Raw genomic sequence first — 13655 nt, 5'->3', positions numbered from 1 at the left:
GTTCACCAATGAGCAGCGACTGTGTGTGTATTTGGTATGGTGGAAGGGTCAGTGAGCATTGTGTTTGTGGCTGTGTGTGTTTGCCTATGTAGAAGAGTGTGTTGCAGCAGTACACTGTTAGCTATTGCAGACTGAGGCCTAACGTACAGATAGATACACACCCTCTCTGGGAGTGACCTGGCCGGGCTGACATTGAACATCTTGGACATGTCCTCTGAGTTGCGCTGCTGAGCCACGTCACACAGTTTGGCGGTGATGTCGATGCGCCGGCAGATGTCCATGTCCACCCGCATGGCTTTCTCTTGGATCTTCGAGTCCAGGTCAGACATTTGCTGGAGAGGAAGGAGAGGTGTCAGTTGTTGGCTGTGAAACATTGAATCATCCACCCAAAACCTCCACTTACTGTACTCAACAAATGTCTAAAAGGCATTTCAAAGCCATCAGACTGATATGAATAACAGAAGTCACATGCTGAGTTCATATCTGTGTGACTGACCATTTGCAGCAGTATTAAAGTCAACTGAATACACTGTGGTTAAGATTGCAGACCCAGCAGAAACCCACATCCAGTCAGTCTGGGTCAATAACACATCATGCAACATCTCTGTGAAGGTCCAAAGGAAACATCCTACACTCCAAGGTGAATTTCATCACTGCTACATCTCATGCTTCTTTTTGTCACTCAATAACTTGCAATTACTCTAAAATGCTAGTTATGACCAAACAATTCTATACTTTACCGTCTACAATACTCACAACACTGTTTCACAGTAGTGTAGTAAGGGAAAAGCTAGTATTTTGATTCTAGGGTGAAGGGAAGTGGGGAGGCAGGAATAGAGGTATCTCTTACTTTCATATCCAGATCCCTCCTGACATATTGGGAACTCAGACGTCGACCGCCCTTAATAGTGAGCAACGACAAAGTACACCTATTCAAAGGACACGTCCCAAATCACAGTGTTTATTCACTACCCTGGAGGTCTCTCAGGTCACACTGTGTGTTACCTCATATGTACTGCATATATCCTTCTCTGACTACAGATATGTGTCATGAAGAGGCAGCTGCTATTACCCACAATGCCACTAACTGACATGGCCAGTTAAACACAGAAGTAAATAAGAGAGGGAGCCAAGCTAGAATGGTTTCAACAGAAATCCAAACAACTCCTTGCTAATTTTGTTTATTCATTCCTGACCAAACAAAAGCTAAGGATTGGCCAGCTGCAACATATTACAGCCGTTACACTAGAGGCAAGCTCCATGGGAAAAATAAGGTGCTGCGCAGATATAGTGTACGGTCCTGCTTATCTACTGTGTGTTTATGAACACTTGTTATCGGAGCATTCAATGAATACCTGTCTGAAAAGGCCCTCTTGCAATTGCGGCAGAATATGTTTGGACTGCGGGGTAAAAATAAAAAAAGGAGGGGTGTGAATCTGCTAGCCTGTCCTGGAGCCCAGTCTCGGAGAGTGTTCAGTATGATGAATGAAGCCCTAAGGACCTCTACAGTATGACTGACAACATCTATCATCACCTATAAAGAACAATACTACGGTCAATACAACCAATGCTGTTGAGAATATGATTGGCATCATTTGAACAGGAATATGACTGTGGTATCTGTCAGTCTGTGACAGTGCTGCAGTGGAGTGTGAAGGGAAGGTGTGTATGTTATACTTACGTCGCTCATGAGACTCTTAAAGACCACCAGCTCAGCCTTCAGCCTGTCCACCTTCTCCTTCAGTTCATCCTGGATCTCCTCTGACTCCTGAACACACCACACACACAAACAGTTGAAGTCAAAAGTTTACATACACCTTAGCCAAATACATTTAAACTCAGTTTTTCACAATTCATGACATTTAATCCAAGTAAAAAGTAAAAATTCCCTGTCCTAGTTCAGTTAGGATCACCACTTTATTTTAAGAATGTGAAATGTCAGAATAATAGCAGAGAGAATGATTTATTTCAGCTTTTATTTCCTTCATCACATTCCCAGTGGGTCAGAAGTTTACATACACTCAATTAGTATTTGGTAACATTGTTTAACTTGGGTAAAATGTTTTGAGTAGTCTTCCACAAGCTTCCCACAATAAATTGGGTGAATTTCGGCCCCCAGAGCTGGTACCGGAGTCAGGGTTGTAGGCCTCCTTGCTCGCACACACTTTCAGTTCTGCCCACAAATTTTCTATATGATTGAGGTCAGGGCTTTGTGATGGCCACTCCAATATCCTGACTTTGTTGCCCTTAAGCCATTTTGCCACAACTTTGGAATTATGCTTGGGGTCATTGTCCATTTGGAAGTCCCATTTGCGACCAAGCTTTAACTTCCTGACTGATGTCTTGAGATGTTGCTTCAATATATCCACATAAATGTATTTATTTTGTACCACATTATGCTGCCACCCGCTTGCTTCACGGTTGGGATGGTGTTCTTCTGCTTGCAGGCATCCCCCTTTTTCCTCCAAACATAACAATGGTCATTATGGCCAAACAGTTCCATTTTTGTTTCATCAGACCAGAGGACATTTCTCCAAAAAGTACAATCTTTGTCCCCCATGTGCAGTTGCAAACCGTAGTCTGACTATTATATGGCAGTTTTGGAGCAGTGGCTTCTTCCTTGTTGAGCGGCCTTTCAGCTTATGTTGATATAGGACTCATACCGGTTTCCTCCAGCATCTTCACAAGGTCCTTTGCTGTTGTTCTGGGATTGATTTGCACTTTTCACACCAAAGTACGTTCATCTCTAGGAGACAGAACATGTCTCCTTCCTTAGCGATATGACGGCTGCGTGGTCTCATGGTGTTCATACGTGAGTACTATTGTTTGTTCAGATGAACGTGGTACCTTCAGGCGTTTGGAAATTGCTCCCAAGGATGATTTCTTTTGATTTCCCCATGATGTCAGCAAAGAGACACTGAGTTTGAAGGTAAGCATTGAAATACATCCACAGGTACACCTCCAATTGACTCAAATTATGTCAATTAGCCTATCAGAAGCTTCTAAAGCCATGACATTTTCTGGAATTTTCCAAGTTGTCTAAAGGCACAGTCAACTTAGTGTATGTCAACTTCTGACCCACTGGAATTGTGATACAGTGAAATAATCTGCCTGTAAACAATTGTTGGAAAAATTACTTGTCATGCACAACGTAGATGTCCTAACCGACTTGCCAAAACTATAGTTTGTTTACAAGAAATTTGTGGAGTGTTTTAAAGTTTTAATGACTCCAACCTAACTGTATGTAAACTTTCGACTTCAACTGTAGTTACACAATTCAAACGCATGCCCCAAGCACATACAATCAAACACATGCAGCAAAAACTAACACACATTCTTATTTACCATATTCGAGACAGCATGATATTGAATATGGCCTATATCTATATTTTTACATTATTCAGTGGAATAACTTTAAGTGATAAAGATGGATTAAGGTTATTACAGTAGATGCCGAGGGGGACTACATACAGAGTTAATCCCACTACATAATCAACTGATATCCTTTATCAAATTACTATCAGAGAGCCGATTTCCTGTTTCACTTCCATGCTAAACAACATCTGTCTGTGTGAGCTCAGAGAGGTAAGAGCCCCCCAGGGAATTATTTTCACTTCCAGCATTCTGCTGAGCCATAATCCAACACAAACACAGATGCTGCCGTTGATCGATGAGTCCTCGATGGTTGTGCAGAAAGATGGGGTTGCTACTATACTAGCACCTGCAGAGGTGTTTGATGTGGCATAGGGAGCATAGTGCCTGCCTTGGGCCATGATACTATAAACTCAAATCAAATTGTATTAGTCACATGCACCGAATACAACAGGTGTAGTAGACCTTACAGTGAAACGCTTACTTACGAGCCCCGAACCAACAATGCAGTTGAAAACAAAAATATGAGTAAGAATAAGAAATAAAAGTAAAAAGTAAATAAAGAGCAGCAGTAAAATAACATTAGTGAGATTATACACAGGGGGGTACCGGTACAGAGTCAATGTGACTGGGCACCGGTTAGTTGAGGTAACATGTCAAAGGAAGGCCCTAAGAATTGTCAAAGATTCTAGCCACCCTAGTCATAGACTGTTCCCTCTGCTAGCCCCCTTTTACACCGCTGCTAGGTAGTTAATAAAGTGCCTATGCATAGATGACAACAACAGAGTAGCAGCGGTGTAACAGGGGGGGTAGCAGAGGGAACAGTCTATGACTAGGGTGGCTGGAATCTTTGACAATTCCTTCCTTTGACACCACCTGGTGCAGAGGTTCTGGATGGCAGGAAGCTTGGCCCCAGTGATGTACTGGGCCATTCGCACTACCCTCTGTAGTGTCTTGCGGTTGGAGGCCGAGCAGTTGCCATACCAGGTAGTGATGCAACCATGCTCTCAATGGTGCAGCTGTATAACATTTTGAGGATCTGAGGATCCATGCCACATCTTTACAGTCTTCTGAGGGGGAATAGGATTTGTCGTACCCTCTTCACGACTGTCTTGGTGTGCTTGGACTATGTTAGTTTGTTTGTTGGATGTGGACACCAAGGAACTTGAAGCTCTCAACCTGCTCCACTACAGCCCTGTCGATGGGAAGGGGGGTGTGCTCGGTCTTCTTTTTCCTGTAGTCCACAATCATCTCCTTAGTCTTGATCACGTTGAGGGAGAGGTGGTTGTCCTGACCTCCTCCCTATAGGCTGTCTCGTCGTTGTCGGTGATCAGGCCTACCACTGTTGTGTGAGGGCACTACGGTATGGAACGCTGAGCTGTAGTCAATGAATAACATTCTCATATAGGTGTTCCATTTGTCCAGGTGGGAAAGGGCAGTGTGGAGTGCAATAGAGATTGCATCATCTGTGGATCTGTTAGAGTGGTATGCAAATTGGAGTGGGTCTAGAGTTTCTGGGATAATGGCGTTGATGTGAGCCATTACCAGCCTTTCAAAGCACTTCATGGCTACAGACGTGAGTGCTACGGGTCAGTAGTCATTTAGGCAGGTTTCCTTAGTTTTCTTGGGCACAGGGACTATGGTGGTCTGCTTAAAACATGTTGGTATTATAGACTCAGACAGGGAGAGGTTGCAAATATCAGTGAAGACACTTGCCAGTTGGTCAAAGCATGCTCACACGTCTTGGAAATCCGTCTAGCCCTGCGGCCTTGTGAATGTCTTACTCACATCGGCTGTGGAGAGCATGATCACACAGTCTTCCGGAACAGCTGGTGCTTTCATGCATGTTTCAGTGTTATTTGCCTCGAAGTGAACATAGAAGTAGTTTAGCTCGTCTGGTAGGCTTGTGTCACTGGGCTGCTCTCGGCTGTGTTTCCCTTTGTAGTCTGTAATGGTTTGCAAGCCCTTCCACATCCGACGAGCGTCAGAGCCAGTGTAGTACGATTCAATCTTAGTCCTGTATTGACGCTTTACTGTTTTATGGTTCGTTGGAGGGCATAGCGGGATTTCTTATAAGCTTCCGGGTTAGAGTCCCGCTCCTTGAAAGAGGCAGCTCTAGCCTTTAGCTCAGTGCAGATGTTGCCTGTAATCCATGGCTTCTGGTTGGGGTATGTACGTATGGTCACTGTGGGGACGACGTCATCGATGCACTTATTGATGAAGCCAATGACAGATGTGGTTTACTCCTCAATGCCATCGGATGAATCCCGGAACATATTCCAGTCTGTGCTAGCAAAACAGTCCTGTAGCTTAGCATCTGCTTCATCTGACCACTTTTTTATTGATCGAGTCACTGGTGCTTCCAGCTTTAATTTTGGCTTGTAAGCAGGAATCAGGAGGATAGAATTATGGTCAGATTTGCCAAATGGAGGGCGAGCTTTGTATGCGGATCGGTTTGTGGAGTATAGGTGGTCCAGAGTTTTTTTCCCCCTCTGGTTGCACATTTAACATGCTGATAGAAATTTGGAAGACGGATTTAAGTTTCACTGCGTTAAAGTCCCCAGCTACTAGGACCTTGTCATGAGATACTCTACCTCAGGTGAGCAAAACCTTGAGCCTTCCTTAGATATCGTGCACCAGCTGTTATTTACAAAAACACATAGTCGCCACCCCTTGTTTTACCAGACGCCGTTGTTCTGTCCTGCCGATACAGCGTATAACCAACCAGCTGTATATTGATACTGTCGTTGTTCAGCCACGACTCTGTGAAGCATAAGATAATACAGTTTTGAATAACCCGTTGGTAGTTTAATCTTCCGCGTAGGTCATTATTTTATTTTCCAAAGATTGCACGTTTGCTAACAGAATGGAAGGAAGTGGGGGTTTATTCGATCGCCTATGAATTCTCAGAAGGCAGCCCGCCCTCTGGCCCCTTTTTCTCTGCCTTCTCTTCACTCAAATGACGGGGAACTGGGCCTGTTCACAGGAAAGCAGTATATCATTCACATCGGGCTCGTCGGACTCATTAAAGGAAAAAAAAGGATTCTGCCAGTCTGTTGTGAGTAATCGCTATTCTGATGCCCAGAAGTCATTTTCGGTCATAAGAGACAGTAGCAGCAACATTAAGTACAAAACAAGTTAAAAAAAATGTTACAAACACAAAAAACAAACAAAAAAAAGACCCACAATTGGTTAGGAAAAAATAAACCTCAGCCTTGTTCTCCGGCGCCATGTTATCCACTGATGTAATGATGGGGACTAATGCGTTTTATCTACAGATACACAGGGAATAGTGGTGAGACACTGACATTCAGGTCTGCTATGTGAGCCATCTAGGCTGTTTGTAGGTTTTCTCCCTAGCTAGCTAACTGTCTCTGGCCCAATTCAGTTGACAGACACCTGCTCAAGGACAGGAAAGGAAGGATGGGGACAGGTAAGCAATTCAGCAGGAAATATATATTTTCAAGCACCTAAAGGCTTCATGTCTGTCTCTATGTCTTCTTTACAACAATGACCCCTTGAGAGGCACCATACTGTAGCTAGGAATAAAGTAGAATTGGATGTTGAGATTAGAGTGAATACATTTAATAGTGAAGGTGAATTGACCAAATGGTAAGTTGATGTAATGGTGGTAAGTTGATGTAATGGTGGTGAATTGTTGTAATGGTGAAGGTAAATTGATGTAATGATGAAAGTGCATTGATGGTTAATGTCTACTCACCTCCTGCATGGATTCCACCATGGACTCCATATGCTCTCGTCTGTTCAGCTCCTCTTCCCATCTACAACACAGAACACACGGATGGTCAGTTACCTGCATTTACATGGCTATGCTTATACATGAGTATTGTAATATATACACCTTATAGACCTTTGAGGTATATTTTAGTTATATTAGTGTGACATACACTATATATACAAAAGTATGTGGACACCCCTTTAAATGAATGGATTCAGCCATTTCTGCCACACCCGTTGCCGATAGGTGTATTAAATCCAGCACACAGCCATGCAATCTCCATAGACAAACATTGGCAGTAGAGTTCAGTGACTTTCAACATGGTACCTTCATACGATACCATCTTTCCAACGAGTCAGATACCATCTTTCCAACGAGTCAGATTGTCAAAATTTCTGCCCTGCTAAAGCTGCCCCAGTCAACTGTACGTGGAAACGTCTAGGAGCAACAACGGCTCAGCCGCAAAGTGGTAGGCCACACAAGCTCACAGAACGGGACCATCTGTCCTCGGCTGCAACACTTACTACAGAGCTCCAAACTACCTCTGGAAGCAACATCAGCACAAGAACTGCCGCACACAAGCCTAAGATCACCATGCGCAATGCCAAGGGATGGCTGGAGTGGTGTAAAGCTCGCCACCATTGGAATCTGGAGGAGTGGAAACACGTTCCCTGCAGTGATGAATCACACTTCACCATCTGGAAGTCCGGTGGATGAATCTGGGTTTCGTGGATGCCAGGAGAACGCTACCTGCCAGAATGCATAGTGCCAACTGTAAACTTTGGTGAAGGAGGAATAATGGTCTGGGGCTGTTTTTAATGGTTTGGGATAGGCCCCTTAGTTCCAGTGAAGGGAAATCTTAATGCTATAGCATCAAATGACATTCTTGACGATTCTGTGCTTCCAACTTTGTGGTAACAGTTTGGGGAAGGTCCTTTCCTGTTTCAGCAAGACATTAAATCGTTTGTTGAGATCAGTGTGGAAGAACATGACTGGCCTGCACAGAGCCCTGACCTCAACCCCACCGAACACCTTTGGGATTAATTAGAACGCCAACTGCAAGCCAGGCCTAATTGCCCAACATCAGCGCCCAACCTCACTAATGCTCACGGCTGAATGGAAGCAAGTCCCTGCAGCAATGGTCCAACATCATATTAATGCCCATGATTTTGGAAAGAAATGTTTGATGAGCAAGTGTCCACATACTTATGGTCATGCAGTTTATTTGTACCACGTCTCACTCACTCACTCAAATGCGAGGGGCTGAAGCTCATTGACTAGAACTGTAGGTAAAATAGCGCTTTTTATACTAGAGATTGAGGCTAATGGAGGTTAAATCAATGATTATGCATATGCAATGCATTTGGAAAGTATTCAGACACCTTGACTTTTTCCACATATTGTTACATTACAGCCTTTTTGTAAAATGGATTAAAGTTGTTTTATTTACTTCAATCTACACACAATGCCCTAAAATGACAATGCAAAATCAGGTTTTTGGAAATGTATAAAAAAATATATAAAACTGAAATATCACATTTGCATAAGTATTCAGACCCTTTACTCAGTACTTTGTTGAAGCACCTTTGGCAGCAATTACAGCCTTGAGTCTTCTTGGGTATGATGCCACACGCTTGGCACACCTATATATGGGGAGTTTCTCCCATTCTTCTCTGCAGATCCTCTCAAGCTCTGTCAGGTTGGATGGGGAGCATCGCTGCACAGCTATTTTCAGGTCTCTTCAGAGATGTTCGATCGGGTTCTAGTTCGGGCTCTGGCTGGGCCACTCAAGGATATTCAGAGACTTGTCCCGAAGCCACTCCTGCGTTGTCTTAGCTGTGTGCTTAGGGTCATTGTCCTGTTGGAAGGTGAACCTCTCCCTCCAGTCTGATGTCCTGGGCGCTCTGCAGCAGGTTTTCATCAAGGATCTCTCTGTACTTTGCTCCGTTCATCGTCCCTTGATCCTGACTAGTCTCCCAGTCCTTGTCACTGAAAAACATCCCCTCCAGACATGACGCTTGGCATTCAGGCCAAGATAATCTTATTTATAATGGTCTGAGAGTCCTTTAGGTGCCATCTGGCAAACTCAAAGTGGGGTGTCATGTGCCTTTTACTGAGTGGCTTCTGTCTGTCCACTACCATAAAGGCCTGATTGGTGGAGTGCTGAAGAGATGGTTGTCCTTCTGGAAGGTTCTCTCATCTTCACAGAAGAACTCTGGAGCTCTGTCTGAGTGACCATCAAGTTCTTGGTCACCTCCCTGACCAAGGCCCTTCTCCCCCGATTACTCAGTTTGGCCAGGCAGCCAACTCTAGGAAGTGGTTCCAAACTTCTTCCATTTAAGAATGATGGAGGTCACTGTGGTCTTAGGGAACTTCAATGCTGCAAACATTTTTTGTTACCCTTCAAGATCTGTGCCTCGACACAATTCTGTCTTGGAGCTCTACGGACAATTCCTTCAACCTCATGGCTTGGTTTTTGCTCTGACATGCACTGTCAACTATGGGACCTTATATAGACAGGTGTGTGACTTTCCAAATGTATTTATTTAACTAGGCAAGTCAGTTAAGAACAAATTCCAATTTACAATGACTGCCTACCCCGGCCAAACCCGGATGACGCTGGGCCAATTGTGCTCCTCCCTATGGGACTCCCAATCAAGGCCGGTTTTTGTGTGATACAGCCTGGAATCGAACCAGGGTCTGTAGTGACTCCTCTTGTGACTCCTCTTGCACTGAGATGCAATGCCTTAGACTGCTGCGCCACTCTGGAAATCATATCCAATCAATTGAATTTAGAAACATCTCAAGGATGATCAATGTTAACAGGATGCACCGGAGCTCAATTTCCAGTCTCATAGCAAAGGGTCTGAATACTTATGTAAATAGGGTATTATGTTTGTTTTTTGCAAATTTAGTACAAAATAACTATCTAAAAACCTGTTTTCGCTTTGTCATTATGGGGTATTGTGTATAGATTGATTGATGAGGGGGAAAGTAATTTAATCCATTTTAAAATAAGGCTGTAATGTAACAAAATGTGGAAAAAGTGAAGGGGTCTGAAGACACTGTATGAACTACACAGACACGTCCAGCCCAAAGCGGGAGGTTTAAAAAAAAATACTTTCTTAGTCGACAAAGTACCCGGCACATGTCTTTAAAAAGGCATCTACCAGAGCCTCATCATTACATGGAATTCAGTGGCTAACATCAACGGAATAAACATTCCTTCCATCCACATCACAGAAGGGGAATAACAAAGCACATGCTACAGCTTGGGCAAGAACCTGGAAATTAATGTCAACGGATGTGATCTCTAAAGAGATTATCATTGGAATAAGTATTTAAAAATATTTAACAGCCAGAAAAGGAATGTTGTTACTCAAGAAAACCTTCAGAGTTATTATTTGTATAAACCAGGGATGGGCCACTTTGATGGGGGTGGGGGTCACAACAAATCTGAACTAGGGGCTGCAGTGGCTCGCAGGTCCACACATGCAGTTAAAGACAAGGGTTGGCTCTTGGGGGGCCCCCCAAGTAAAATTTTGTTGCAGTTTTACAGCTAACTTCCTGCAATTCTACACATTTTGCCAGATAGCTTGACTTGCTAGAAAGTTATAGAAACAAGTTGAGGAAAAAGTAACTAAACGAAACATGTTTTATTATCAACTGAAACATGTTTCCCCTGTCTTGAATGAAAAGCTCACATTTTGCAATCTCCCAAAATAAATGTGTTCTCTGACGAGAGACTAGGCTCTCCTCCATCTTGTCTTGTGAAACTATCCTATGCTCTCCAACCAGTAGCGGAACGTGATTGCATGAAGTTGACATCCGGCGTAATCAAATACGTCACGATTTAAAATGGGGCATAACAGGTTGAAATTGCCATTGAACGTGCATTTGACACTTGTGCTGCCTTAACGGCAGCCGAAAATAGAGACTCCAATGTGACTCTAAGCCACTTTATGGGCTATCTAACCAATGGGGATGGGGGATGTGAACAAAACACCACAGAAATGCTGGCACATTTTTTTTCGGGCCATACCCTCAACATAGCAACAGGACCAGAGACAAAAATACTCAAGTAACAATCACTCCACCAGCTCATCTTTTGCTCTAAAAAGCCATTTTTCTCGGATTCACCATTGAATGTAGCATAAACAAAATATGTCACTAGAGCGTAGGCCTACTTCTATCGAACAAACCTAGATTTGTTGATTTTCAGGAGCCACTGAATGTTGTCGACACGGTCTAATTAGCTTGAGAGAAGTATCCCTGGCTGGGCGGTCTCCAGCTCACACTGTGATTGAAGTGTTGTTCTTAAAACGCTGGCACTGCTACTTTACTGTGTCCAAACACCCTGCCTGCCGCGGTAGGACTCCAAAGGTCATTGGAGTTCACAACTGCAACACATCCTCCCGCGGCAGATAGAGGAAAACAGTCTGTCACAGCATCTGCATGTGCTCTGCGGCACTTACAATTTAGGTACAGTTGTGTGCCACTTCCCGAATGGGCACTATGTCATTTCCTTCACACTGTGTGGGAAACTGGAGTCTCCAACATAAATCTGTGTTCTCCATTCAGATTCATTCCATCTCTGGCAAGCAACAGAGGAAATGGTCCTGTGGCAGAGTTGCTCCATCACTTCCAGGTTATGGAAAGATTCTCTGAATCACGGTAGTCATTAGATCTGTACTGAGTGGAAAATAAGGCATCCAAATAAACATTCTACCATAACTCTTCCAAACAGAGAGGACAGACACTACAACATGGGAGAGGTATTCTGTCTTCTGCCATAACCCCGCTCCAAAAGGACTGTTGGATGAGTTTGGCCTTTAGCTGGAGTCTGTGAAACGACCTGGAGTCTCCTTACAAGGACAAAGACAGCAGGAGACTATTAGCCTGACTGTGTCATCCCATAGACATCTATCTGTGTAAGACCAGATGCCTGTCCTCCAGTCAGGCTGCTGTAACACAACCAGAGTACAGTCTGGACTCATACGTTGATATCTACAGACATGATTTATGAATATGTATTCCTACTCACATCTGATGTATAACAATGTAAAGGCTACCAACTATTTCATTTGAATAACCAAAAATAAAAAAAATCCCCTAAAAAAAAATGTCTGACAATGTAGAATGGTTGTAAACAAGCCTAAAATAATGCAGCTCAGGGCAGACCGAGCTGGAGATTCTCCTATCATTTTTCTCTGCAGAACAATAGAATTCCAGCAAGACCAGACCTGCCAACGTACACTCCCTCCCAGTGTGGTGTGCCTAGGCAGCTTCATTAGCACACGAGCTGTCTAAACCTTTATTCATCACTCTGCCTGAGGACACATGGAATCATAACCATTACCCAGCAAGCACGGTTTCTCCATCTGATGATATATTCTTGTTTTTAGTGGTTTTTTATTATTATTTAAAAATGACATTTTTAGGGCGCATAGAAGTTGTTGTCGTTAAGTCTAGACATGTTCAATTTTCAGGTATTGGAGTAACAAAGTTACATGGTCAGATCTATGATGGCCACTCTGCATTGATGAAGGAAAAATGCCCAAGGGATAAGGTGCTCTTTGCCAACTCATTCATTCCCCAAGTAACATCTTTAAAAGGCCAGATCCAAGTAACTGATCATCCTTTTTCCAGTAAAGCTCTGGTAAAAGTTCTGATCATCCTTTTTCCAGTAAAGCTCATCACTGAGAACAGTACACAGGCACTCTGGAATTCAGAGGGACAGACCATTCATGCGTCTGTTCTCAGTGAATCACCTCTACGCCCTGTAAACCACAATTATGTGGTTAACCATTCACTCTGAGAAATCAGACTTCCACAAGGACTCTATTTTCATGTGCATACAGTTCTGGGATAACAGTGCATTCCATGTGTCCTCTATCATGAATGTCATGTAAAACATAGTACTTTTTTTTTTGCTGATGCAGGGACATTGGCTGGCTGTCCTTTCCTCCGGGTTCTCAAATGACATGGTGTTGGAATGGTTGGGGGACAATGGTAGAAACTACAGAATCAATTCCAAAATCAACACAAAACTATTTTTCTATATATATGATATTGTGAAAATCTGATAAACTGCGCATTGTTTTATAATTTGTCATGATTGACCACTGTTAGAAATAGATCACCATAATTATCATCAATACTGCCCATATGAGAGGTGCTAGTGTTGAAGGATCAATATGTCTGTACCGTCAAGGAATAACATGCCTATCATCACCCTCCCTGACACAGACAGGACCAGGGTGAACCTGGTGACAACACAGATAAATCACACCAGCCACCAAGGCCAGAACACACATGTACTGTATGTGATTAATCCTATGGAGCTCCATCCATGTCTCTATACAGTATATCGCCCGCTCCGTGACAGCATCCCACATCCTCTCCATGCAATTATATCTATCGCATTGAGGGGACTTCAGCCATCATTTACCTCCAGCATAGATTAATATCAACAAAAGGAGCGGGCAGAGAGCTCGCAGGGAGGGCAGAAGGTGGGGTGCAGAGGGGTTTGACACAGGGGTTA

The 13655-nt window shown here is 43.5% G+C and overlaps 1 protein-coding gene across 1 annotated transcript in view; it reads right to left on the bottom strand.

Annotated features, from left to right (window-relative positions):
• iffo2b (intermediate filament family orphan 2b) overlaps positions 1-13655 on the bottom strand; it is a 40362-nt gene that overhangs the window by 6763 nt on the left and 19944 nt on the right. Inside the window, exons 2-5 of the mRNA XM_065001880.1 lie at positions 7094-7154; positions 3152-3160; positions 1682-1768; positions 162-332 (exon numbers count right to left, since the gene is read on the bottom strand). Of these exons, the coding sequence (XP_064857952.1) occupies positions 162-332; positions 1682-1768; positions 3152-3160; positions 7094-7154 (328 nt within the window). The remainder of the gene's footprint in view (positions 1-161; positions 333-1681; positions 1769-3151; positions 3161-7093; positions 7155-13655) is intronic.

This window comes from Oncorhynchus nerka, linkage group LG15 (assembly GCF_034236695.1).
Source record: "Oncorhynchus nerka isolate Pitt River linkage group LG15, Oner_Uvic_2.0, whole genome shotgun sequence".
NCBI classification, from domain to species: Eukaryota; Metazoa; Chordata; class Actinopteri; order Salmoniformes; family Salmonidae; genus Oncorhynchus; species Oncorhynchus nerka.
Note: the sequence above shows the minus strand (reverse complement) of the source record. Positions and strands in the feature narration are given on the sequence as shown.